The 26,701-nt window shown below is 40.7% G+C and overlaps 1 protein-coding gene across 2 annotated transcripts; it reads right to left on the reverse strand.

Annotated features, from left to right (window-relative positions):
* Positions 1 to 9,213: 9,213 nt before the first annotated feature.
* Znf770 (zinc finger protein 770) lies at positions 9,214 to 17,140 on the reverse strand. 2 transcript variants are annotated; one of them, XM_029537021.1, is made up of 3 exons: positions 17,058 to 17,140; positions 16,710 to 16,772; positions 9,214 to 13,342 (listed from the first exon to the last, which is right to left on the reverse strand). In XM_029537021.1, the coding sequence occupies exon 3, from the start codon at positions 13,299 to 13,301 to the stop codon at positions 11,184 to 11,186; it is 2,118 nt and encodes a 705-aa protein (XP_029392881.1). In that variant the 5' UTR covers positions 13,302 to 13,342; positions 16,710 to 16,772; positions 17,058 to 17,140; the 3' UTR covers positions 9,214 to 11,183. The 2 variants fall into 2 exon arrangements, with proteins under 2 accessions (XP_029392881.1, XP_021049640.1); XM_021193981.2 differs by lacking the exon at positions 16,710 to 16,772 and having other exon boundaries at positions 17,058 to 17,135.
* Between the last annotated feature and the right edge of the window lie 9,561 nt (positions 17,141 to 26,701).

A 26,701-nucleotide genomic window follows, 5' to 3' on the forward strand; every position in this document is an offset into this window, starting at 1 on the left:
GCATCTATAAACAGTAGGGCAGGTTTTCTAATGGCTTTGATGATGAATCTTAATATGCTGAAATTGTTATTTTTATACTTTACCATAACTACCCATAAGGCTTTGAATGCACGTCATTGTGGAAGGACATTAGGAATTAGGAACGACACTTGAGTTACGGAGTCTTTTTTTTTTTTCAACTTTCTTTTTATTAGATATTTTCTTCATTTACATTTCAAATGCTATCCCGAAAGTTCCCTATACCCTCCACCTGCCCTGCTCCCCTACCCACTCACTCCCACTTCTTGGCCCTGGCATTCCCCTGAACTGGGGCATATAAAGTTTGCAAGACCAAGGGGCCTCTGTACACAATGATGGCAGACTAGGCCATCTTCTGCTACATATGCAGCTAGAGACACAGCTCTGGGGGTACTGGTTATTTCATATTGTTGTTCCACCTATAGGGTTGCAGACCCCTTCAGCACCTTGGGTACATTCTCTGGCTTCTCCATTGGGGGCCCTGTGTTCCATCCAATAGCTGGCTGTGAGCATCACTCCTGTATTTGCCAGGCACTGGCATAGCCTCACAAGAGACAGCTATATTAGGGTCCCTTCAGCAAAATCTTGCTGGCACGTGCAATAGTGTCTGGGTCCAGAGTTACAGAGTCTTTAAATCTAGAGGGAAGACCTTGTAAAGACAGTGTGGAAACAGGGGCTGGAGATTATTTTGGGATGACACTTTTTGAGTGGTGTATTAGAGAGCTTGGAGTAGGTAACATGGAGGTGGTGATTTCTGCTGGAAGTATCAAAATCAAAGGGTGAAAAGAGCCAAGGGTGAGCTCTAGCAGGACCGATGTAATGAAAGAAACAAACAGCGAAGACACCGGGCAAACAGAACAAGCATAACTCTATTCTAAGTAGTTAAAAGATGTAAAGAACCACAAATCAGAAATAGGCTGAGTTTTAAAGGGGAAGATGGTTCCATTGAATAGAAAATCGATCTGAGGTAGCTATCATTAGACGCTGAAAAAGCCTTTGACAAAATCCAACCCCTTTCATGTTAAAAGGCTTGGAGAGATCAGGAATACAGGTGCGTATCTAAACATTATAAAGGCGATATACTGCAACACCCCAGATCTCATGGAGACCAGCAGGAGTAAGGATTGCTCTGCCCTGTTCTGGCCTTGCAAGCTTGGGGCACATAGACCTAATAATTCCCCCACCTCCACCATCCTTGAGGTAGTCAGTCACATAGCCTGATGGGAAAAATTACAGGGTTAACTTCCTCTCTGCCTTTAAGGATTCCCTACTCACTCCCCAGGTTCTACATAGGCCCCATTACCCCCAAATTAAGAGAGCTGTAACACTGAAAATTGTCTCAGTGAAGTTATGTCATCATGTCCCCTCCCCCAAACCCCACCTCTAGTCCCTGTCCCTACCTCCACCTCCCCCTAGCTCAAGACAAACAAGTTCCTGCAAAAATCCCTGTCTGAAACACCTGCCCAGACAAGCTTCATTGCAGGAGCAGCACTGCGCCAGAACCAGAGGCATCAACAGCTCTGATTTCAAGCTGCAGAGCAGTAAGAATAAAAACGTCACAGTACTGGCATAAAAACAGACAGGCTGATCAATGGAATTGAATTGAATCTAGGAGCTGTAAAGGTTCATGATTCACGGAAGAATGACACCCCGGACTCAAATAGTATGTAAACACAAAGAGTGTTTTCTTGCAGAATGCTGGGGTTGCCCGCCCCTTTTCCAAGACAGAGAGACACCCAAGTGAGCTTGTAGGCTCTTTAGGGAATTCAGGGTAGGTGACCTCTATGTTAATCTGTTGGGTCCATCTCTATGGACATTCCATTACTAGGAAGTATTTACTGAGGAAGTAGCTGAGGAAGTCTGGAAATTGTTGCTGACCCATTGTCCTTGCTTTAGGCCAGGTGGCTGGGACATTCCATTACCTGGGCATGAAGGCTGGAGCCTGGGATTTTTTTTTTTTTTTCTGTTAGTATTTGACTTGCCTGGACTTGCCCAGTTTTTAGGCAATTTGTCTCCTTGGCTGCCAATTTGAGTCCAGTCTGTCATGGACTCAGCCTAGCCTTCTCAGAACCAGAAGTAAACCTACACACCCATGGAACTTGATTTTTGAGAAAGAAGCCAAAACTATACAATGGAAAAAAGAATGTATTTTCAACAAATGGTGCTGCTCTAATTGGATGTCTACATGTAGAGGAATGCAAATAGTTCCATCTTTATCACCCTGCACAAAACTCAAGTCCAAGTGAATCAAAGAATTTAGCGTTTCAACATAAAACTGGAAACACTAAATCTGATAGGAGAGAAAGTTGGAAATAGCTTTGAATGTATTAACATAGGAGACAAGTTTCTAAGCAGAACACCAACAGCTCAGGCACTAAGATCAACCATTAATAAATGTAATCTCATGAAACTGAAAAGCTCCTATGAGGCAAAGGACATCATCAGAAGGACAAGATGGGGAAAGATTTCTATGAACTCCACATCTGAAAGAGGGCTGACATACAAAATATATAAAGAACTCAAGAAACTAGATATCAACAAACCAAATAATCCAATTAAAAATCTGGGTACAAATCTAAACAGAGAATTCTCAACAGAGGAATCTCTAACGGTCAAGACACACTTCAAGAAATGTTCAACGTTCTTAGTCATTAGGGAAATGCAAATCAATACAATTTTGAGATTCCATATTTTACCCACCAGAATGGTTAAGGTCAAAAACTTAAACAACAGCTCATGCTGGCAAGGATGTAGAGCACAGGAACACTCCTCCATTGCTGGTTGAGATTGAAAACTTGTATAGCCACTTTGGAAACCAATTTGGCAGTTTCTCAGAAAAGTGGGTATAGATTTACTTCAAGACCCACCTATACTACTCCTGGGCATATACCCAAAAGAAGCTCCACCATATTCCAAGGACACTTGTTCAACTATGTCCATAGCAGCTTTATTCATAATTGCCAGAAACTGGAAACAAACTAGATGTCCCTCAAGTGAAGAATGGATAAAGGAAATGTGATACATTTACACAGTGGAGTATCACTCAGTCATTAAAAACAACGACATCATAAAATTTGCAGGCAAATGGATGTAACTTGAAAATATCAACACTGAGTGAGGTAACCCAGACCGAGAAAGATAAACATGGTATGCACTCACTTACTAGTAGATATCAGTCATAACATATGAGACAACCATGCTACAAATCACAGACCCAAAGAAGCTAAGTAACAAGGAGGGCCCAAGAATGGAATGCTTGAATCTCTCACTAAGACTGGAAATAGATTAGACATTGGGGTGGATGGAAGGAGGGAACTGGGTGGGGGAGAGAACGGGGACAGGAGCAGGAGGGATGAAATGGAGGGAGGATGGAGGGAGAGTTTACTGGATGAGGGACAAATGGATTGGGGAATGCATCTCTGGGATGAGCTAGAAACCTAAGACAGTGGAAACTCCCAGGAATCTAAGAGAGAGTAGACCTAAGACTTCTAGCAATGGGGGATATGGAGCCTGAACTGGCCATATCCTGTAACCAGGTAAGACTTCCAGTGGAAAGATTGGGACACCAACTCAGTCACAAAATGTTAGACTCACAGTTTGTCCTGCCTACAAGATGTGCAGGAGTAAAAGGTGGAGCAGAATTTGAAGGAAGGACTAACCAATGACTGACTCATCTTAAGACCCAAGTCATGAGAGGGAGCCTGCTCCTTATACTATTAAACATATTCTGCTATACTTGCTGACAGGAGCCTAGCATAAATGTTATCAGAGAGGCTTTGCCTAGCAACTGATGGGAACTGATGCAGAGACACACTGCCAAACATTAGGTGGAACTTGGGGAATCCTGTAGAAGAGTGTGGAGGATGGATTGAAGGAGCCAGAAGGTCAAAGACACTACAAGAAAACCTACAGAACCTGGGTCAATAAGGGCTCAGAGACTGAACTGCCAACCAGAGAGCATGAATGGCCCTCTGCACATATATTTAACAGTTGTACAGCTGGGTGGGTGTTCCTGTGGAATAGCAGAGCAAGGGCTGACTCTGACTAAATTGCTTGCCACTGGATCCTTTCCCCTAACTGGGTTGCTTTGTCTTGCCTCAATAGAAAATGTGCCTAATCTTACTGGAACTTGATAAGCCAAGGCTGGTTAATATCCATAGGAGGACTCCCCTTTTCTGAGAAGGGGAGGAGGTGTGGCGGGAGGGTTGGTGAGAGGGAGGGACTGAAAGGAAGGGTTGGAGGTGAAGCTGGGAAGTAGATGTAATGTAAATAAATAACTTAATAAAAAGTCAACTGTAAAAAATATTTATCCTGATATATGTATGTATGTACATATATACGAATGTATATAAGAATGTGTGTGCAATTGCCTGTTGAAGCTAGAAGGGGGGCCAGATTCGGAGCTGGAGCTGGAGCTGGAGAGTTGGGAAACATCTGCGATGGTGCTGGAATTCAAACCCAAGTCTTTTGGAAAAGCAGCAAGGGCTTTTAACTGCAAAGCCATCTTTAGTTCTTCTTGTTCAGTCTCACTTGTCTGTCTGAATTTTGACAGAAAGGTTGAGATAATATAACATATAATGTATAATAAATCTTTTCCTTTGCTTTACAAGTTTTCTATAACATGTTCTCAAAAAAAAAAAAAAGAGTCAGGAAAGAAGCACTTTAAAGGCAAAAATGTCATTGGTGTTAAATGCTTCAGTGAAATAATATGACAAGAATTTCACAAAGACCACCAACTGGGCAATAAAGAATTTCAGAGATCAACAAATGTTGGGAAGTTTTGTTGTAGAAAAAATAAAATTAAATTTGACTTAAAAGTCAAGATTATGCCGGGTGTAGTGGCGCATGCCTTTAGTTCCAGCACTCGGGAGGCAGAGGCAGGCGGATTTCTGAGTTCGAGGCCAGCCTAGTCTACAAAGTGAGTTCCAGGACAGCCAGGGCTATACAGAGAAACCCTGTCTCGGAAAAAAAAAAAAAAAGTCAAGATTATAAGAATGAATAGAGACTAGTGTTAACTTAGGTATCAGGTGCTTAGTTTATGAAGGTTCTGGTTCCATTTCTCCATGAGTCTTGGATTTGGCCTCTTCCAATTCTGTTTTGACTTAATGACCAGTTCACAGACCTTTAGTTCACAACAGTAATGTGGAGAAACTGTGCGTACTGTGTTCAATCTGAATGAAGTACAAGCATCTACTCCGATCACCTCCTTAGGTCAGGGTTTACCTGAGTCAATTTGTGTGACTCAAATCAGAGAATAGGCTAACAGGTTTGGAGAAATCATGCCTGAATGATGTACTGCAACTAGACACAGTTTGCCCCAGATCACAGTGCAGGAGAGGATGTCATAGTAAATAACACCTACTCAATAGCTATTGAGAGGGCAGGTCATAGTGGGAATGGGAGATAGCAGGCAACCTAAGACTGATCAGTGAGTGAGTGAGGAGGCCCAGGAGGCATTAAGGATGGGATACATTCCAATTCTAATCACAAAGTGAGAAGAGTGAAGTATGACAAAAGCTAGAATGATAACATCTTCATAACCTGGATTCCCCCTTACATGGCTGCATGTGTGAAACATATACTGCGCATATGAGGGTGCATGCTGTGACCATACAGGTGCATGTGAAGAACAGTGTTCAACATCAGGTATCTTTCTCTACCATGTTCTACCATAGTTTTTGAAACAGGATCTCTTACTTAATCTGGAGATTGCTGTTTGAACTGCACTGGCTGGACAGCGATTTAGTCCTTAGGATGCAGCCATCTCCACTCCTCAGTGCTGGGGGCTACACAGGTGTGTCTGTCCAGCTGTTGTGGCTGCTTGGGATCTAAACTCAAGATACTCGGGCTTGCTTAGCTAATCCTTTTATCCATCTTTTATCCAGCGAACTATTTCCCCATCCCCACAACCTCTAAGCTAGGTACAAGGATGGTGCTGATTGTCCCAATGCCTTTTCTCCAAATACACCTTCAAATCTCACCAGTTTCCATACCATCCTTATATATGCAATGATAGTACAAATGGAGGCAATCCTACCTGCCAGGTCTTTCTGTGTCTGTGGTTGGTTCCTAAACATGCCTAGGAGGCAGATGGCAGAGGGAAGGCATGCTGTGATTCTCAGGAAGTGGTACTTTGCTCTTGTGAGGAGGATCCATCACTCATATCCTACCTTACTCCCCCTACTATGAAGGGAGCTGAGGTATATTACAAAGCATTCTAAAATTACAAGGAAAATAGTCTGTCACCATGAAAGGCAGAGCAGAGAGAAGCAAGCAGAACTGATTCAAGAATGTGATTAGACAGCTCTACAGTTGTCTAAGTCAGGGAATTCAAAACACGGAAGCCAGTGAGTCTTATTGTTAAAGCAGGTTGAGGCAGGTGACTTGTTACTCACAGGCAAAAGCATCAAGATTGATGGCCTTTTAAAAAGTCTTTTATTTAGAAGTAAAAGAACTGGCCCAACTTGGAATCCATCTCAAGGAGAGGCTCTAAGACCTGACACTGTTACTGATGCTATGGTGTGCTTGCAGACAGAAGCCTAGCATGGTTGTCCTCTGAGAGGCCCAATAAGCAGCTGACTGTGTCACAGATTTACACTCAATCTATGGCCTCAGGTCTCTCGAGGGTTAGGTGCATCTTCTCCCACTGAGGCCAGACCAGGCAGTCCTCTGCTGGATATGTGGGGTTGGGGGTTGTGGCCGGGGGAGTGGGGTGCCTTGGACCAGCATGCCGCCTGTATGGTGCCTGATTGGTGGATCAGTATCTGAGAGATGTCAAGGGACTAGGTCAATTGAGACTGATGGTCTTCCTATGGAGTTGCCCACCCTGTTTCCTCCAGTTGATCAGCATACCCCACAAATTCTATCTGAAGACTGTCAAACCATTTGCAACCCCAAGAGAAGGGAACCAAGGCCACAAGAGGAGCCAGTGTTCTCCCAGTCCCTCTTCTTCAATTTCCACTGTGGGTTCCCCAAGACCAACTGCACAGGTCGGCCTTTTCTTCTCCACCCACGATGTCTTGTATGAGTATATATACATACAATATATGTAGACATTTTTCTATTTTGAGACAACTTGACTTGCTTTAGAAATCTTTGTGCTGCCTGTATTATAGGTGCCTTTTCAGTAAAAAGAAAAGTAAAAATATCTGGAGATTAGATGCTTGAGGTAAAGTCCTCCCTAACTTCCATCTTACACACTCAAGCTGCATTAGAGAATGTGTTTTCCAGGTACTGTATTAAGCATTAAAAAAATATTTCTTTTTTCTTTCCAGAAGCAAGAAGTTCATCTCTGTATTTCTAAAATATAGTCTCAAGACAGCAACAGCTGCTGGGCAGTGGTGGCACATGCCTTTAATCCCAGCACTTGGGAGGCAGAGGCAGGTGGATTTCTGAGTTCAATGCCAACCTAGTTTACAAAGTGAGTTCCAGGACAGCCAGGGCTACACAGAGAAACTGTCTTGAATAAACAAAAACAAAACAAAGAAACGAAACAAAACAAAAGACAGCAACAGCTAACCTATATAAATGTATCTTGGGGATCAAATCTAGTGAATCAGAAATCCTGATGTACAGTGTGGCCATCAATACTTCTAACAAGACCAATGCACACGAAGCCTGGCAACTGTAGTGACTACTAACAGTGACAACAATCTATATCTGGAATATTGCTCCAAGGCCTAGGTATTAACAACGGGTCCTCAGCTTGGTACCATTAGATGATGGGAGCCTCTAAGAGTTGGGGTCTAATATGACATTTAAGGCTGGGTTGGGCCTTTGAACAAGTGTAGGATACTCTTGTGCTTCGTCTTTTCCTTTGTACCAGCCCAAGGGTGAGACATTTGTTCAACCACATTCTTCCTGCTTCTCACAGGCCCAAAGACAAGCAGCTAACTGACCACACTATATAGGGCTAAAACCTCCAAGACTTAGGGCCACAGTAAACTTCCTTTTTTGAAGGTGATAATTTCAAGCACGTAATAGTAACAGAGAATTAACACGCCTTGTATGCAGTGGAAGCACAGAGACTGGAAAGCCTGGGTAAATCAAAAAGGCTCCCAGGGAAGCTAAGCTCCATCTTTGAGAACCACAGCAGCTTGCCAGTGTGTATCCTATTTAATACCATTGCTCCACTGTTCTTTCTAGTTGTTTTCTTGTTTCCCCCAGTGTGAAGAGAATTCCTGGTAGTATGGAAATTCTAAGTTCTTCTAACTGACAAGAAATCACAAGATAGGGATTAACTGTTCTCTATTCCTGCAGCTTCTAAGGGTAGACATGATTCAACATCATAAAACAGATCCTGCAAGTATTTCTAACAAAGTATTCTTGTAAGATCCCTTTACTTCAAAGCCTAAAGCCTGTTGATCTGCCCTAAAGGATCTTTCATTCTGATGAGCTGTTTTACATAGCACATAATAGAATCTACATTTTCCTGCATTAATTTTAGCCACCCCCAACAACTGTTAAGGAAATAGAAAGGAATAAGGCCTGACTCAGCTGTTTCTTTGAAGAGAGTGAATATGTATCTAATCTAAGCTAACACTGGACAGACAAGACAAATGCAGGAAGAATTAAGGTATTATACTGAAAAAGGCAATTCTATTAGTACAGAGTCAAAGAGAAGGGTAGAGTCATATGACAAAGTCAAAGAACAAGTAGGTCATATGACAAGCAATGGAATACCATTTTTTCAGAGGTGATAAAGAGATATCACAAATAATAGATATGAGGCTGGAGAGATGTTGGAGTTAAGACCACACTACCTGAAAATCCAGCTCTGGAAGGTCTAATGCCCTCTTCTGTCCTGCACTCATATACAAACCCCCCCACACACATATATACACAACTAAGAAGAAATCTTTAAGTAATTAACTGTATGTCTAGATAGGCATGTAAGCTCAGTGTAGAAAGTGTTTGGCACTGGTAGCTTATTCAAATATTATATGATTTTTTTTCCTTTTAAAAAATGCAAACTGTGTAACTTGAAACTTTATTCTGCAATGTGAGACTTTCAAGAATGTTAACCATCATCTACTTTCCATTAACATATAACATATATATTAAAATCAAACACTATTGCAGCATGAAACATGGAGCAGTAAATTGTCCTAACTTAGCTAATCAAAACCTGGAATCATCAAACAAAATCTCTAATTCTCTTAAAAGATATTTATAAAGTTTACTTTCCCCCCCAAAAAAAAATTCAAAATAATTGACTCAGTAAGTACACTTCTAGCATGCAGCAAACCATCATTTAACATGTTTATCTTAACATAAATTCATATTTTATTTTCACTCTTACAATTCCCATAAGAAGCTTGCAATGGTAATAAAGGTAAGTATTTTGTTACAGGTACTTCAAATAGCACTACAATACATCTCTTGACAAAATTTTTACAATATTTCAACTTTCAATATGAAACAGCTTCAAAAGGCATGAGCCAAAAAAAAAAAAAAGTACCTTATCACTCAGGCAAAGACTCATGGTCATACAAGCACAACATTCAGAACTTTCCCTGTTTAGGTGGGAAAGAAACACATTGGGCATTTCTTTTCAAATAAAATTATATAAATTACTCAGAGAAATGCCCAAACCCACATTTTCACACATTAAATAACTCTTGAACTTTTACTCTTGGAAAACATGAAACTATTTATGCTTTGCTTTTAACCAACAGACATATCCTATAAGAGTTCTGTGCAAAGTCAATTCTGTGAGCCACAACTTGTTTGTGCAGGAAATACACACCTCAAGTCTTAGAATCAGAAGCTACTACTCCATGGAGCATGCGACTCTCTTTAGACAGATGTCTCTACTTCAAAATAGGCACATTTACTTATCATCTGGATATTTTCCTCATCCCATCACATTTATCTCTGTAAATTATATCCAAGTTTGTTAAGGCTCACTTGGGGTGAAAGCTTTCCTCCTTCCTTCCCCTCACCAAGTACAGCTCTTACACCATGATCAAAACTTACAATTACTCCATCGCCCATACTTCCAACAGAGGGCTTTTCACTATATTTAAGCATGTGAAACATCCACCTGTTTCTTTTCACCTTAGAAACAAAACAGTTAACCTTTTTATTTCGAGAAAATGTTAGTCAAAGATTTTACAAACTGCTGCAAATGTGATGGACTTGTGACTAGGTCATTTCTTTCAGATTAGGATTTATTTTTGTCAAGTCATGACAATACTGTTTAGAAAACAAATACTGCCTTGAGCTCTCTAAGCACCATATTCCTATACAGGGACAACATTTTTACTAACTGAAGGAACGAAGGTCAAAAAAATACTGTAGCATTAGTGTCTTTCACAGAGGAGTAAAGTCTGAAACTACACAGCTATTGTTGTTTGATTGAATTTAGCAGAAGAGATTTACTTGAGTCATTTAGCCAAAGAATTGTCAAAGCAAAGTCTTGCCCCTGGCTACTGCTGTCTGCTGCCAACCACTAATGAGCAAACAGGTGCAGTGCATTTAACTAAAAATATACAACTGCAGACATATATGAAAAACTCATGGCCCTTAGAAAATACCATGCAAATGTAAACATTAGTGGATGGTAAATACACATGGGTACAACCCAGCTTCTTCCTACTTCTAAATTCCTTAGGGAAAATAGTAACCTAGTTTGGGATGGGGTGGGGCCCTTTTGTCTAAGAAGGTAAAATTACCAGTCTCAAAAAAACAAAAACAAAAAAACACTATGGAAAAGTAAAATGCTATAACTTCCCAACCTATTTCCTTATCTATTATTCCTTTAACTTGTAAGAAAAATGTTTTGTAATAGAGTGTATGCTTCCATGTAGAAGAAAATAGGGCAGGATGGTTTGTTGCAGCTGAATGGCAATTCTTGCCTCCTTCTGGGAGGTACGCATATACATAAAGACACACAATGTCTTGAGTAATTCAATACATGAGGCTAAATTGAACATGATGGATTCCTAGCTTTTAATACAACCAGAGTTATATGCTGACAACCTTAGATTCCTATTGATGGTATCAGGCCATGCTATTCCTTCTCAAGTCATTCAACTGTGTCTAAAACAGATTTTTATCTTACTCCTGATTATGCATGACAAGCAATTGCCTATGAAGTCACCTAATATAGGCCTTTGGCAAAAATGTCTTATGGGGTATTATATCACATTAGTGGTTTTATGTTACACAGTTGAATCTAGAACCACTTTCTCCTGAGGTCGTTCCTTAAAGTGAGTGAGTTGATGTCTCTTCCAATGAGGTGCTTGTCTAAAGGTTTTGCCACAGACTGAACACTCAAATGGCTTCTGCCCTGCATGAATTAAATAGTGTCTTTCTAGTTTGGATGGAGATCGGAAATGTTTACAACAAACACTGCACTGGTAAAGGAGTCCATCACTTCTTTCAGGACGGCCTAAGTAACTGTAGCAATGATGGCTCTGCTCTGACTCCACTAGTGTGTTGGCGAGGTAAGACTGCCTGCTCCTACAGTGGGAACCAAGAAGAAAATCCTCTGGTTCTACCTTGACTTCAATTTCTGATACCTGACTAGACTCTGAACTTTCATAGCTTTGGGAACCAAGCCCCTCGCACTGTTGGGAGGCATTATAGCTAACATCATTACTTGGATGAATGAAAAGTTGGTTCACATTTCCAAAGTCTACTTGCCAAAAAGAACTGTAAGGAATCTTTTCAATATGAGTTAGTTTATGCCTTTTTAAGTGAGCTGACTGTCTGAAAGATTTTCCACAAACATTACAGTCGAAAGGTCTCTGTCCAGTATGAATTAAATAGTGCCTTTGTAGCTTAGAAATAGAAGGAAACACTTTGTCACATTTATCACAGGGACACATCTTATGTCCAGTATGTATATTTTCACTTGAATCTGAAAAACCACACTGAAGCATGTCACAGTTATTAAAGTATTCCTCACCTGATGAACCATAGATTGACAAGTCTTTATTACTGACTGAACCATCCATAGTTAATACGCTTCCCGTTGTAAGGATGCCTTGCAAACTCTTACCCATGTTTTGGCTCTGGAACTGCTTTTGCCAAGAAAATGGCAAAGCCAGTGTTTTCTTCTTTTTTTTGCTAACTGTCTTGTATGAACTATGTCTGCTAAGAGTACCCACAAACGTCCTCTGAGTTTGTTCTATGTTCGGCTTACCAGAAGTACGTTTGCAATTTTTCAAGTAGTTGCTTTTAAATGTTCTTTTCTCTGATTGAAGGTTATCTGATTTTTTACCCCCAGCACGTTTAAGTTTATCCAAGAGCTTTTTAACAATGGTCTTATAGTTACAGCTTCTTTTGAGTCTGCTTGGAACTCTGCCACCTCTGGCAGGAAGACACTTGTGTCCATTGAGAATCTGCTCTGACTCAAAACATTCTTCACACTCTGAACACTGAAAAGGGACAATATAAATGGAGTGGACATCAAGAGGATTATTCTCCTCAGACTCACCCATATCACCACTTTCAAAAGCATCCTGCTTTGCATTGAATTTATTAGGTAGGGGACACGATTCAGGACTTTTTACTTTTAAAGGAAGATTCTGAAAAGTCTTATTCCTAGTGTGGATTTGTTTATGCTTCAGAAGTTTGCTTTGAATCTTAAATCCTTTTTGACAAAAACAACATTGAAAAGGTCTTTCTTCTGAATGTGTGAGTTGGTGGATTTTTAAGTGGGTTGACTGTCGGAAAGATTTACTGCACAGGACACATTTAAAAGGCCTCTGCCCGGTGTGAATAAGTGAGTGCCTATCAAGTTTTGATTGTGATGGAAACATTTTGCCACAGATCGTACACGCATGAATATTCTTTCTTCTCTTCGTGGTGCTGTATGTGGGATCAGACTTAGAGCATGGGTGTAGTGCCCGTCTCTCATCTGCAGTAAAAGTATTACACATTCCATACACCGGCTTCTCTTGCTTGGTCTCGAGCAGTCTTCTGACTTTAACATCATTATGGTAGGATTCATTGTGAAGCTGCTGATGCTTTACAAATGTCTTCAGATTTTTAAAGTGGCGCTGGCAAATATTACAACTAAAAGGCAGATTGTGAGTTAACTGGTGCCTCTCCAGATGAACGAGTTGTCTAAAGTTTTTATGACACACATCACATTCAAATGGCTTTTGACCGGTATGAATGAGATAATGCCTAGCTAATTTTGATGGTGTTTCAAAGTGCTTGTAGCAGATATTGCAAATATATGGTCTGTTCCTAGGTAGTTTGTTGGCTACACATTGCTGAATCTTCAGCATTTTAAAGTTGTTTTCAGCCATCATATTCTTCAGTGGCATATCCTGATGAGTTCCATGACATTCTTAAGTTCTACAGATTTCTAAAAATTAAACAAATAAAAACAATGAAGTATTAATTTTTTAAGAGTTATATAAAAGCAAGTAATTTCCTTAGGCTAAAGATTAAAAGTAAGAGAGAATTTGCACTTTTCTTGTGTTTTCAAGTACTTTAACAACCATCTTACATGAATTCTCTAGAATCATGGTACTAATTTTAGACAGATTTAAGTCTTAAAAATATCTAAAATTCTACATGTTTTTAAAGTACTTTTTTTACTTGATAAGCTATACTGAAAAATGAGCAAACTTTATTTTTTAACATTCAATAACCCTTTCAGTTCCAACTTTCTTCATTATTAGATATGTCAATAAGTTGCATTGTCATTAAAAAAAAAAACCTGTTATTGTGGTGTACCTCTATAAAGTCACCCACTGTAAGTTAAACACAGGAAGGACCATGAGTTTGAGGTCATATGAGCTTTTCAGCAATTTCAGGCCAGGCTCAGCTAGTAAGACTCCTGTCCTAACAATAAATAAATATTTGTAAATTTACTATAAAAAGATAAAAATATAATATACCAAGAACAAGACATTATCACTGAATTATAGCAATACTGCAGACACGCTCTGGACATAAAACATTTCATTTAATTATATTTAGACAGTTGATACAACATTAAAACTATTCTCAATGGGCTTGATGACACATGCCTTTGAACTCAGCAGTAGCAGGCAGAGGCAAGTGGATCTCAGTGAATTCAAGGCCACCCTGGTTTACATAGTGAGTTCCAAGACAGCACAGCTATAAAATGAGATCCTGTCTCAAAAACAAACAAACAAACAAAAAACAAAACCAACAAAAACAAAACAAAAACCCCAAAAACCAAAGTGCTCTCCTCTCTCTCCTCAAATATTTAAGATCAACAAGGAGAATATTCCCAGAAGATCTGAGTTTTAATCCTAGATTTTTTTTTTTTTTTTAACTGTATAGTTCGTGTGTCAGGAAGAAAGGGGAATTTGAGATTCTTTAAATTGGGAGCAATGCTGTGCAAGTCAATGGCAATAACATATGTGCACTTGTGTCAGGAAATCCTGAAGCAACACAGAAATAGGAGATGCCAAATTTTATGTTGTGACTCTTATCTCTGTAGTAATATTTTAGGTTCCTTAGATAGACACACAAAATTTAGTTCTTTTCTCCCTTCTGCTTTGTTGAAGACTTCCTGACAAAAACAAGTACAAAAGAACGAGGTTGACAACCTGCATACTGACATATGTCCTTACGACTGTCAGGCAAAGCTCAAAATAGGTCATTTTGGTCTAAGATGTACTCATATCATGTATTTTTGAGACAAACTAAAACTTAACAAACATTTCACAATTCTCATGTATCATCATCCAGAAAAGACATGTTTCTTCTCCATTACTATTCTATTGGCCTTAAATAAGCCAGCAATTAAAATAAAACTAAACTAACTGAAGCTACGCCTGTTCTTTCATTGTAGTATACAGAATGTCTATACAAGAAACTCAGAATTCTTTGGTCTACCTACTTGGCAAACAGTCAACCTATATGGTTATTATCTCTCCTAGGAGACACTTTAAACACAAAATCAAATAGACTCACTGTGCAATCTGAATAAGAAACAAATATAATTTGAGAGACTATCTTGTACTAGTTGCTTTTAACAGTATTTTCCGACGTACAGGTCCATACTCATTATTAGCTATAAAGTCAACTCAATGGGTCACAGTCAGTCCAATTGGTTTAATAGATAATAAAGTACCAGAATATATATACCACGTAGTAAGGGGCCACAGGCAAGAGCTCTTAGGAAAACAATAGATTCCTGTTTTCTTCCCATTGGTTCTATTATTTTAAAATATGCATGCAAAATTGTCTTATTAGTAGTCAAATGAAAAAATTCATTTTAGTAACGAAATAAAACAATTAGACCATAAAACACTCTACTAATTTATAAAATACATCATATAACCCAGCAACAAACACCTGTTGGGGTTATGGGTATTTCTATTTCACTCAGCTTTGAAAAACAAAACAACAAAAACCAAACAACAACAACAACGAAAACCTAAAAATGAACAACATGCAAACTTGTTGGCAAAGAGTTAAGTACTAGGAGGATTAAAATTATCATAAACCCAGCAGACTGCAAAGAATTCAGAAATGTATTTAATTCCTGTCAGGCAATTCATTGAGTTCCTGCTGAGCAACAACTGTCAAGACGGCCAATCAGGACAATGAGCCAAGCTTAAATAATCAAACCTTCCTTCACTTGCTGCAACCAGTGTTCTCTTAAACAGAAAGACACCAAGTGAGTGTTAGTGGATACAGTGCACCAGAGGAAAGCTAACAAAGGGTTTCCCTTTTTCCTATGGGCTAGTGTGCCAGGAGAGGGCTGGTGAAGAGCTAAAGGGAGAGAAAAAAATAAAAAATAAAAAAACAAAAAACAAAAACCCTGTACTGCATTGACTCCGCACTAAGTATGGAATGGGAAGGCAGCTTCTTCCCAGGAAGCTGGTGGGCAAAACCTTGTAAGTGCCTAAAGTCAAACTATAGGGTTTGAGTGTGGAGAACTCAAGAACTTCTCCATTCTTTTTGTATACTTCTCCTTTCACTTACTGAGTCTACAGAATACCACTCTCAAAAACCAAAAAGTCTTGCACTAAAACGACACAAGGCAACTACATGATTATAAATAACAGGCACTGGCTACCTCTAGCTCCTGTACCCAAAAAGGTCTGTGGTCAAGTAGCTATCACTAGTATTAGGATTGGATATGCCTGTCACTTGCTTTGGGAAAGCACTTACTGCGAACCCTACCTTGTCAGAATCATTTGTGGCAAGTGGTGATCTCACTTCCTATTTATAAGTAAAAGGTCAGGGATTTCCACACTCCAAGCACAATCCCCCTGTGTACTTGGAGGTTTAAATCCCATTTCAACTGATTTTTCTTTCCTTTCCATTGGATTTTTAAACTTTAAAAAAAAAAAATACACAAAAGCTAATTTTCACGTTAAAGCGAAACATTACAAACCAATGGATGTGCCTCAATGACTCTATCCAGACATTATCATGACAGGAGCTCACACAACATTAAGCCAAGTAACTATAAAAACTGACATCGATAAAATCCAATGTTGTTTCAAGGTTGAAAGTCGCACTGTTTTTGCAAATACCTCTTTAAAAGAAAATACAAAATAAATGACAAGAAATAAAACACCGGAGAGAAACGTAGAGTTCCAATTAGAGAATTATCTATGGTGACATTTACAAAAGTCTTCGCCTCTTTCTATTTTTTTCTGTCCACGGCCCACTGTCTTGGCCTTGAACCATCCATCCATCACCTTTCCCGAGACGGAAGCTACGTGTTTCGTTAGCCTCACCTCCTGTGTAAGTAATGAGTCTGCAGGGGTCGAGTCGAGTTCAGGGACTGGGGTATCCCATGCCTAGAAAAGAAGGGCAAGGGTGAAAGCTCCACGGACTGCAGCCAGAAGATGGGGTGCAGAGGAAGAGCTGAGTGAAAGATGGAAAATAAGTGATTCGACCCCCAGGAGACGGGGCGCGGGGCTCAGCTCTTTTGAGTTTACCGCTCCGACGAAGCACATGCAAGGAGCCGAGGTCGTGGCACCCTGTTCGGATCCCCAGGAACCTCGGCGGGACTTGGGAAGGCCTATCCCTCCCCGGGATTCGTTCCACCTCGCACGCAGGCTTCTGGGGTCCTCCACACTCACCGGAGCTGGCAAAGGCCGGGCAGGGACGCATCTCGGGTTTCGCCGCGACGGAAGGCAGGCTCACGTCCGCAGGGTCGGCGCGGCGACCGGCTGAGTGCGCAGGCGCGGCGTTTCCGCGCGCTCTGAATGTGGTCCGTCCGGAAACATCCTCTCACGATCTTTGGGCCCTTGCTTGCTTCTTATCCACCCAGTGCTGCTATTTCCAAGGAGAGAAAAAGGAAGACTCTAAATGGGTGCATGCACTTTGTACCCTACTGTTACCGAACCTTCATTGTGGAAGTCCCAGAAAGGACTGTAAAACGTCGGCTCTTCCTGAATCCATGATCAGAGTTCAAAGCTCACTCATAATTTTTTGTAAGGTCCGGGCTGTTGGTGAAACTCTCTAGAACATTCTAGATCAGGACTGCTCTCAGCATTTCATATTTCTGCAAATACGACCAAGAGGTGAAGACATACAGAATCAGCTCCTCTCAGGGGCCCTATCCATTGTCCTGCCAGGGGCTGGTCTTGCTGATTTCACTAGTTCTATGTATTTTGGACATTTACAATATAGAAAACTCTTTGCCCAGCATTTTGGCTCTTCTTTGATGATTTATACAAGATGTCTTTGGACAACATGTATAATACTCGACATCATACCAAATACAAAAGCTTTGTGAAATGATAGAACCCTTGTTAGGGTCCAGGAATAGCCACACAAACCACTCAGACAGCAATCTTAGTAAGGGATGGATGATTTATTGAATGCACATCTGTGATGGGGGCAAGCCTCAGAACCAGTTTTTATATGGAATAGGTGCATTTGCAGCATTTACAGCATTTGCAGCATATAGGCTATCTAGACAAAGCAGGGCAGACTTTAAGCTGATAGGCTAGGTCTAGGGGCTATCAACTGAACAGTGGAAATTCTTTTCTTGACAAAAGAAATCAAGGCATTAGTAATGCAGGGCCCAAAGTTTAGCTTTTGCAAAGGTAAGCACCGGGGACTGGGGGTGGCGGCAACCAAGGCTGTGATGAGTGAAGTTAACCAAGGGGACCAATTCAAAAGGGATTCATTCCAGCTCATTGACTGCTTTCTCTGTTGTTCCCTATCAAGGACATTACTTCAAATTTTTGCCAGTGTCCCTGATTACCCCAGAGTGATTAACTTACAACCTTGCTCTCCAAGAGTCACATATAACCGTCCTTCTTTTAAGAACAATAAATTTAGAGCCCTTTGATTCTGTAGGATTACTTTAGCTAAGGAGTCTTCTTGACTTTCTAGGAAGGAGGTGGCTGAGGGAAGCTGGGCTAAGTCTTTTATCAACTTGTACTCTGAGGTATTTTTATAATGCTGGCATCCCGTGACTAGAGCTGTCCTATCATGTACAGCAGAGCCTGCTATCCCCTGTCTTACTAGTGTGGGTATCAGAATAGGGGGCACTACATAGTTGTAGCAGGAGACCTTTGTGACTGCATCCTGCAGTACCTTCATAATAGGAAATCTGGGGTAGAATTATGCACAATTCAGGCTTTTGCTCAATGGCAAAATGACTAACAGAGAGAAAGGAGTAAGTCCTGGAGTACAGGCAAACCAAAACCCTCTGGGTGCAGCAAGGAGGTTGTTCTCTTAGCCTGATGGTATTAGAGACCTGTATCAAATGCACACACATCAGGATCATGATATACTTGAGAATAAGATCAAGTAGGTAGGGATATCTTTTTAACCTAAAATAAATTCCAGTCCCATTTATATTTACCCTAAGGTGAGGGGAGTATCCCAGGGGCATGATATGAGATTGTTGGGGGGAACCAGCTTGATGGTCTGGCATCTGTTGCTGCTATGACTATACAGTAGGGAGCTTAGGGATTGGGCAGATCCAACGGTCCTCTCTCACATTGGGCTGGGCACTGTTTAGGAACTTAAAGGTAGCCAAAACAGTGTCTATAAACAGGAATTTGAGTGTTGAATGGAGACTGAGGTGTTATACAGAAGGGGTCTTGGAAGTAAAATTTGTGGTCCCTGATCCAGGGGGTACAGAGGAAACATGGTTGGGAAGGGGAGCCTCAGGGATTTCCACCAAAGCTCCTATGGATTTAGAGAGAGAGGCTTTGTCTTACCTTTGAATGGTGAACATGGATCTTGGCCTGTTAGGTATGCTCTAAGTCTCCAGTAGGCATAAAGGAGAAGCAAGTCTCATCTCTTCGAGGTAATGGTGACCTGGTCGCAAGTACAAGGTATCTTACAACTAAGATTTCTTTCAAATTTTGTGTGTAAGTACTCATCAGCTCTATCGGGCTCCCAGCCCTTAGCCCAAGTAACACAAGACCAGTAGAGACAATAGATCTCTTCTTCATCCAAACAGTAGGGTTACCTCAGCTCCCTTAGTCAGACAGGCGTAATACGATCTTCCTCAGTTTTTACCTCAGCTCCCTTAGTCGGACAGGCATAATACGATCTTCCTCAGTTTTTGCCTCAGCTCCCTTAGTCGGACAGGCATAATACGATCTTCCTCAGTTTTTATCTCAGCTCCCTTAGTCGGACAGGCATAATACAATCTTCCTCAGTTTTTACCTTGGCTCCCTTAGTCAGACAGGCATAATACGATCTTCCTCAGTTTTTCCTCCTCAATGTTTCTCAGTTGGCACTGTTGAAGAATGGTATTAGTTCTTCTTCCCAGTCACATGTGCCCACAAATAAAACTCAGACTCAAAATATATTTACAAACACCTTGGCCATATAGCTAGGTTCTTCCCTGACGAGAATATCCCATTTATTCTAGTCTATATTTTGCCACATGGCTGGTTACCTGTGCTCAGGTATCATGTGTCTGGCTTGTCACCTCCTCCCAGTGAATCTCCCAGCCTCTTTCTCTCCAAGAATTCTTTCTCCTCCCATGACCCACCTTCTATTTCCTGCCTAAGCAATAGGCCATAGGCTTTTTAATTGACAGGTGGTGTACCCATGTAATACACAAAATGTTCTCTCTACAGACATGCAGTGGTGAGCCTAGACCCTGGTATCCCAGGGTCTGGCCAGATATGGCAGATGTCTATTTTACACCAGGGAGATTCATGGTGAGAGTGGTGATCACATTCAGCAATAATTTTGCCCGTTTTAGTGTCTGAATGTCTCCATGTCCTTGGCCTATAGTTTCCTGGTTTTATAGGCCTTATGTTTTGATATAACATCAGATTTAACAAGCAAGAAAAGAGGATTAAGGTGAGCCATTGGCAATTAGTCTTATTTTTATTGAGTCCTCGGGGTGTGGCCTGATGATCCATCGATGCTCTGGATTCCAGTGTTTTCAGGGTTTGAACTTCAAGTACGAATGGTGGATCCAAGTTCGGAGTCCACCAACCTGTACAGCCACGGGTGTGGTCAGGATCATGATGTAAGGCCCTTCACAGTGAGGGGTTAAAGATTCCTTCTGATGTCTCTTGATAGGGCCAGGTCACCAGGTTGGAATCAATGGGGGTTGATCCATGGCAATTTCTGAAAATGTTGAACGTAAGTGTGGAGACCAATCTGGACTTTCTGGAGTGCCTCAATTAACTTAAAAATAGCATGATTAGAGATATCTGCTAGTGGGTCTGCTCTAGTATTTGGAAGGATTGGAAAAGCTCTTTCAAACATTATCTCATCAACAGTCACTCCCCTTAAGTAGGGGGTGTTCCTGACTTGTGGGAGGGTGAAGGGAAGAAAGGACACCCAGACATCACCAGTTTCTAGGGGTAATTTGGTTATGGTCTCCTTTAAGGTCTGATTCATTCTTTCTACCTGTCCTGAACTCTGGGGATTGTATGCACAATGTATCACTAGCTGCTTGAGTTCCTACCTTGATTTCCTGGAAATTAAAATTGCAACTCCAATAATCCTTTTCCCCTTAAGTTGCTGTTCATCGAGATGCTTGTCACAACAACACAAATGAAAATAGAGCAGGAAGGGCTTGACATCTTTTTTCTTTCCCAGCTCACAGCAAGAGGATTTACTGTACACGAGTTACACTTGGCCACAAGAGAGAACAGAACTAGTCCAGAGTGCCAAAGGTCCAGGGCAGAGGGCCAGCGGGACTGTTTTGGTTGTAAGAAAGGCAGTCATTTTCCCAGGTGATCTTGGTGAGGTGACATTCCAGGTCTACTGAGCCTTATTACCGACAGCAGCATACAGTCCAACAACTTGTTCCAGTGTCCTGGTCTTCAGCATCCTTCACTTCTGCTCCTGAAGGCTTTGTGGGTGCACAGGCTGGTTTACTTGGACCTCTGCCTCATCTTTCTTCTCTTGTGCTTCAGCCTGCGCATTCTGTTCTTTCTCCACTTAGCTCTCATGGCGCAGGAGTCTCAAGGAAGATGACGCTAAGACAGAGAGAGAGCACTTGACATCTTAATAGGTGGTTTTACTAAGAAGTTATGTATTTTTTTTTAGTAAAAACTAATTGAAATAAGAGTAATCAAGGGCAAATGGAAGTAGTGTCATAATATAACAGACTAAAGCACATTGTTCATGGGCAAATAGGTAGAGAATACACCAAGCATAGAAGACTGTATGTGAAGTGTGTCAAATGGGGATCTGAGTAGATTGGAACTTATCAAGTATGAAGTATAGGAAGGAGAAGAGATGAGTATGAGAGTGGCCCATTCAGCTAGTAACTTAAAAAATATTGCTTTACAGTTGCAAATCTCCCTCTGCAACCATAGGGCAACCTAGGTGTTGGCGAGAGGTCACAGGACTTGGTATTTCAATGGGCAGGCAGGATTGCTGCTGCTTTCATACACCAGGGCCAAAGGAACCTAGGGTGGGCTATGGGCTGTGCTCAGAGATTGGGAAATGGGAGATGGTGTTGAAGTCCTGGGAACAGGATGCATGAGCCACTACGCAGCTACCTAGAAGGTCTGCCTGAGAGAGGATTTGGGGAAAGTGGAGGGGAAAATATTGCTTGTTAAGTTGTTTTATAAAAAAATTGAAAAACCCTTTTATACTAATAATTTTGTGTTTGTCATTATTTGCATATGGCTTGAAAAATTCCAAATGCAATAGTAGAAGTTTGAGTTTTAATGCTAGTTGAAGTACCAGGCCTCTTAGAGAAGTTACCTCTATTTTATCGACTTCCTTCTTCTATTTTTACCTCTTTCCTGTAGAGCAACCAACAAATTATCTCCTTGCCTCTTTCATGTACATAGCCTGCTAAAATCTGAATCCCTCAAATAGGAGCTTCTATTCTTAAGTGATTATCTAAGAAAATTTCCAACAAGCACAGCTCCCTTTTAAGAGGGATTTTAAGCTCTCCTCTCGATCATATGCTTCCTTAGGAAAAATTGCAAACTCTTATATATTTTGTCATATAAATTTTGAGGATCTTTGGGGTTGGGAGATGAGATGAAGAATAAGGGATGAGAGAAGAAAGTTAGTTAAAATCAGAAAACACGGAATAGTAGGGTTGTGATTTACCCAGGACCACTGGACCACTTTTAACTCACAGCTAGCTGCAGTCTTTTAGTATACTATGGGATATTTCTAAAGCTGAATTCTTGATAACATCTTTGGATTTCAGGGTCTAGATAAGCAATTGCATCATTCCATCCAAACCACTAAGTATTTCATGTGTTGATTCATATTCAGTAGTGCTGAGGATCCAGAGTTATACAGAAAGAAGGTACACTTAGTAATTTGAGCTTTCTTTTGTGTATATGCATCTATGTATGCATGTTTGTGTGTAGCTGCATGTGTGTGCAGGGGTGCATACGAGGGTCTGACATTGTATTGCTCTCCTCCTTGTATACTGAGGTTGGATCTCTTGTTAAACCCAGAGCTCACTGTTTGAGCTGGGCCAGCTAGACATCTTGTTCTTGGGATCCCTTGTGTCTGCCCCTACTCCAGTTATTTCCCATCTTAACCTCCATGCATTGAAATTATCACACATTACTTTTATATGTGGGTCCTGGGCATCTGAACTCTGACCAGTCTTTACATTGTGTAGCTAGGTCTTTATCTATATATAACTCCAAAATGCAGGTTTTGGCTATACTTATTAAACTTTTGATCAGGATTAATGTCTCAACTCTCATTGAATGAATCTCTGAGAATTACGGTTTCATCGTATAGGGCTACCAAAAAGGGAAGGAGGAACTATGGTGCTTGATGAACTTTTGCTCAATAGACCAGGAGAGTTTATCACCATGAATCTCCTATTCTGGATCTTCATGTCTGAGTTATAGTGACCAATTTTTCTAACAGATATAATGTACCAAAAAAAAATTGTCTGTGTGAGAATCAGAGCAGATCTGGACATTTCTTCTCAGACCCTAGCTGTTGGTATTCCCTCTGCACTCAGCCCAACAGTTACCTAGCAACATCCAGGTAGGCCTGGCTTGCTATGAAAGGAACTGTTCAGCCTTTCTGATTTTCTCTGACTCGCTGAAGCTTTTCTCTTTCTGACCTTCTCTCCACTCTCTCCACTGTTCCTGGTGGTCTCTTCTCTTCTTTCTCCCCCCCCCCCGCTCTCTTTCTCTGCCTATACTCTCTGCTCAACTCCCCTTCCCATATCCCCAAATAAACTCTAAACTATACACTATTTATTTGCCTTATACCTCAGGGAAACAGATGCCTCAGCATGGGCCCTCTGCAGCACCCCTTCCCACTGCACTGTACCCCGCTCTATAAAACACATCCTTGACTATGAACACATCATTTGGTTTCGTGCATAGGAAGGGAAGTTGAGAAGGGAACAGAGACAGAGAAAAAGAGGAGGGGGAGGGAGAGAGGGAGGGAGAAGGGGGTCAGATAGAGAAAATAGTTCAAGAGCGAGAGCGAGAGCGAGAGCGAGAGCGAGAGAGAGAGAGAGAGAGAGAGAGAGAGAGAGAGAGAGAGAGAGAGACCAAAGTTCCCTTTTATAGCAAGCAGGCCTGCCTAGCTGTTGGGCAGAGCGTAGAAGAAATGCCAACACTAGCTACTAGTGGAGTTTTTGGATTTGCTATTTATTAACTTGTTGTTTTTCAATTAACACATAAAATTGTGCATATTTACGAGGTATCCTGTGGTGTTCCATTGTTAAACGTCCAGATCAAGGTTACCATGCTAGTCACCTCAAACAGTTGCCCTTTTTTGTGTGCAGACAATATTCAGAATCATTCCAGTTGTTTTGAACTATATAATCCATTATGGAAAAACATCGACTGTAACTTAATTTCTCCTATCTAGCTCTGAGTCAGTACTCATTGACCAACATTTCCTTAACCATCTATGCCTCTTACATTTCCCAGCTGCTGATAGCCAGCATTTAATGCTTAACTTTAAAAAAAAACACACAAAAAAACAAAAAACGAACTTTTAAAGCCCCTCCTATGAGTGAGATCATGCAGTATTGTCTATTTGTTCTGCCCCCTTTCACTAAATATATGCCCCCAAGATCCCACTATCTTATTGCACATCTTTCATACCACATAACTTCACCAGCTCCTGGGTATTTTTAGTTATATTTGGTTGCATATCTTAAGCTAATGGAAATATTGATTTGTTTTTTTTTCCCGATATTTGCTATTGGCATGTGTCTTAGTTAGGGTTTTGCTGCTGTGAAGAGACACCATGGCCAAGGCTACTCTTATAAGGACAATATTTTATTGGGGTTGGCTTACAGGTTCAGAGGTTCAGTCCAGTATCATCAAAACAGGAGCATGGTGCCAGAAGACTGACTCACACATAGTTAGGAGGAGAGTCTACCCCCACTGGTTCATGATAGTTATCATAAATTGCTAAACTTTCATCAAATATTTTCTGTATCTGTTATGATAAGCATATGCTTAAAACTTCATTCTGGTGATATCCTATATTACATCTCTTAATTTGCACAACAAATCATCCTTAGGTCCTTAGGATGAATCCTACTTATCATGGTAAATATTTTTGTTGATGTGCTTTTGAATTCCTTTGCTAGTAGTTTTTGAATATTTTTTTTGACATCCATCAAGAATTGTTATCTGGTAGGTTGTTGTATGTGTATGTATATATCATTTTTTGGTTTGAGTATTACTGTAATTGTAGCTATGTAAACTGAGTTTGAAAAAAAAATCCTTACTCTTCAAATTTTGGAATAATTAGATCATTTCTGTTAGCTCTTCTGAAAGATTCGGATTCAGCAGTAAACCCACTTGTTATTAATGGACTCTTTTATGAGTTATTTTATGTTATAAATTCAATGCCATCGCTAATTGATTTGTCTAGGTTTCCTGTTTCTTCATGATTCAGTCTGAGTAAGGTGGTGATCTTAGTTTGTTTTCTATTGCTTCTATACACCTGCCATACACATCCTGAAAATTTAGCATACTGCTTGGAGTATAAAGAATTCAATTACTCTAAAGGGAAGCATCGGCAGCTTAGAGATAAATACATCCTTAATTTCTGTACACTGGAAATAATTGTTGTCCATATTCCTACTGTTACATCTCTAATTTTAGGTGGAATGTGGAAATTCTCCTTTATTTATTACTTAAAAATGTATATATAATATTTCTTATGGCATGTAGTATTCACTGGTGGTTCTAAAAAAATCCAAGATCAGAGTCTAATGAGGAAGGGATATTATTGCACTTAGAGAAACAGGCTTTAAACAATTCAGTAAGGAGTAGAATTGTTCAGGTCATAATCCTAGGCTGGGTTCATAGTATTCTTAAATGGAACAATTTGTCCTTGAAAGAGCAAGCGAGAAAAACAAAACAAAACCCACCATTCTTAGGTGGGGCTTCAATGCTGTGAAGAGACACCCTGATCAAAGTAACTTTTATAAAGAGCAACATTTAATTGGGGATGACTTACAATTTCAGAGGTTCAGTATTATCATCATGGCAGGAAGCATGACAGCATCCAGTTCAACATGGGGCTGGAGAAGGAGATGAGAGTTTTGTATCTTGATCTAACTGCCAGAAGGAGACTCTTTTTTTTTTTTATTAGATATTTTCTTCATTTATATTTCAAATGCTATCCCCAAAGGCCTCTATACCCTCCCTCCGTCCTGCTTCCCAACCCACCCACTCCCGCTTCATGGCCCTGGCAGTCCTCTGTACTGGGGCATATGATCTTCATAAGACCAAGGGCCTTTCCTCCCATTGATGGCTGACTAGGCCACCTTCTGCTACATATGCAACTAGAGACATGAGCTCTGGGGGTACTGGTTAGTTCATATTGTTGTTCCTTCTATAGGGTTGCAGACCCCTTTAGCTCCTTGGGTACTTTCTCTAGCTCCTCCATTGGGGGCCCTGTGTTCCATCCAATAGATGACTGTGAGCATCCATTTCTGTATTTGCCAGGCACTGGCATAGCCTCACAAGAGAAGCTATATCAGGGTCCTTTCAGCAAAATCTTTCTGGCATATGCAATAGTGTCTGGGTTTGGTAGTTGTATATGGGATGGATCCCCAGGTGTTGCAGTCTCTGAATGGTCCTTCCATCAGTCTCAGCTCTGAACTTTGTCTCTGTAACTCCTTCCATGGGTATTTTGTTCCCCATTTGAAGAAGGAGTGAAGTATCCACACTTTGGTCTTCCTTCTTCTTGAGTTTCATGTGTTTTGCAAATTGTATCTTGGATATTATTCCATATAAAACCAGAGACACTGAAACTTATAGAGGAGAAAGTGGGGAAAAGCCTCGAAGATATGGGCACAGGGGGAAAATTG

Source organism: Mus pahari, chromosome 3 (assembly GCF_900095145.1).
Source record: "Mus pahari chromosome 3, PAHARI_EIJ_v1.1, whole genome shotgun sequence".
In the NCBI taxonomy this organism is placed as follows: Eukaryota; Metazoa; Chordata; class Mammalia; order Rodentia; family Muridae; genus Mus; species Mus pahari.

What these genes read in the sequence shown, in the direction of transcription:
- Znf770 (XM_029537021.1), bottom strand. Translation starts at nt 13,301, where the DNA reads ATGCCACTGAAGAATATGATGGCTGAAAACAACTTTAAAATGCTGAAG.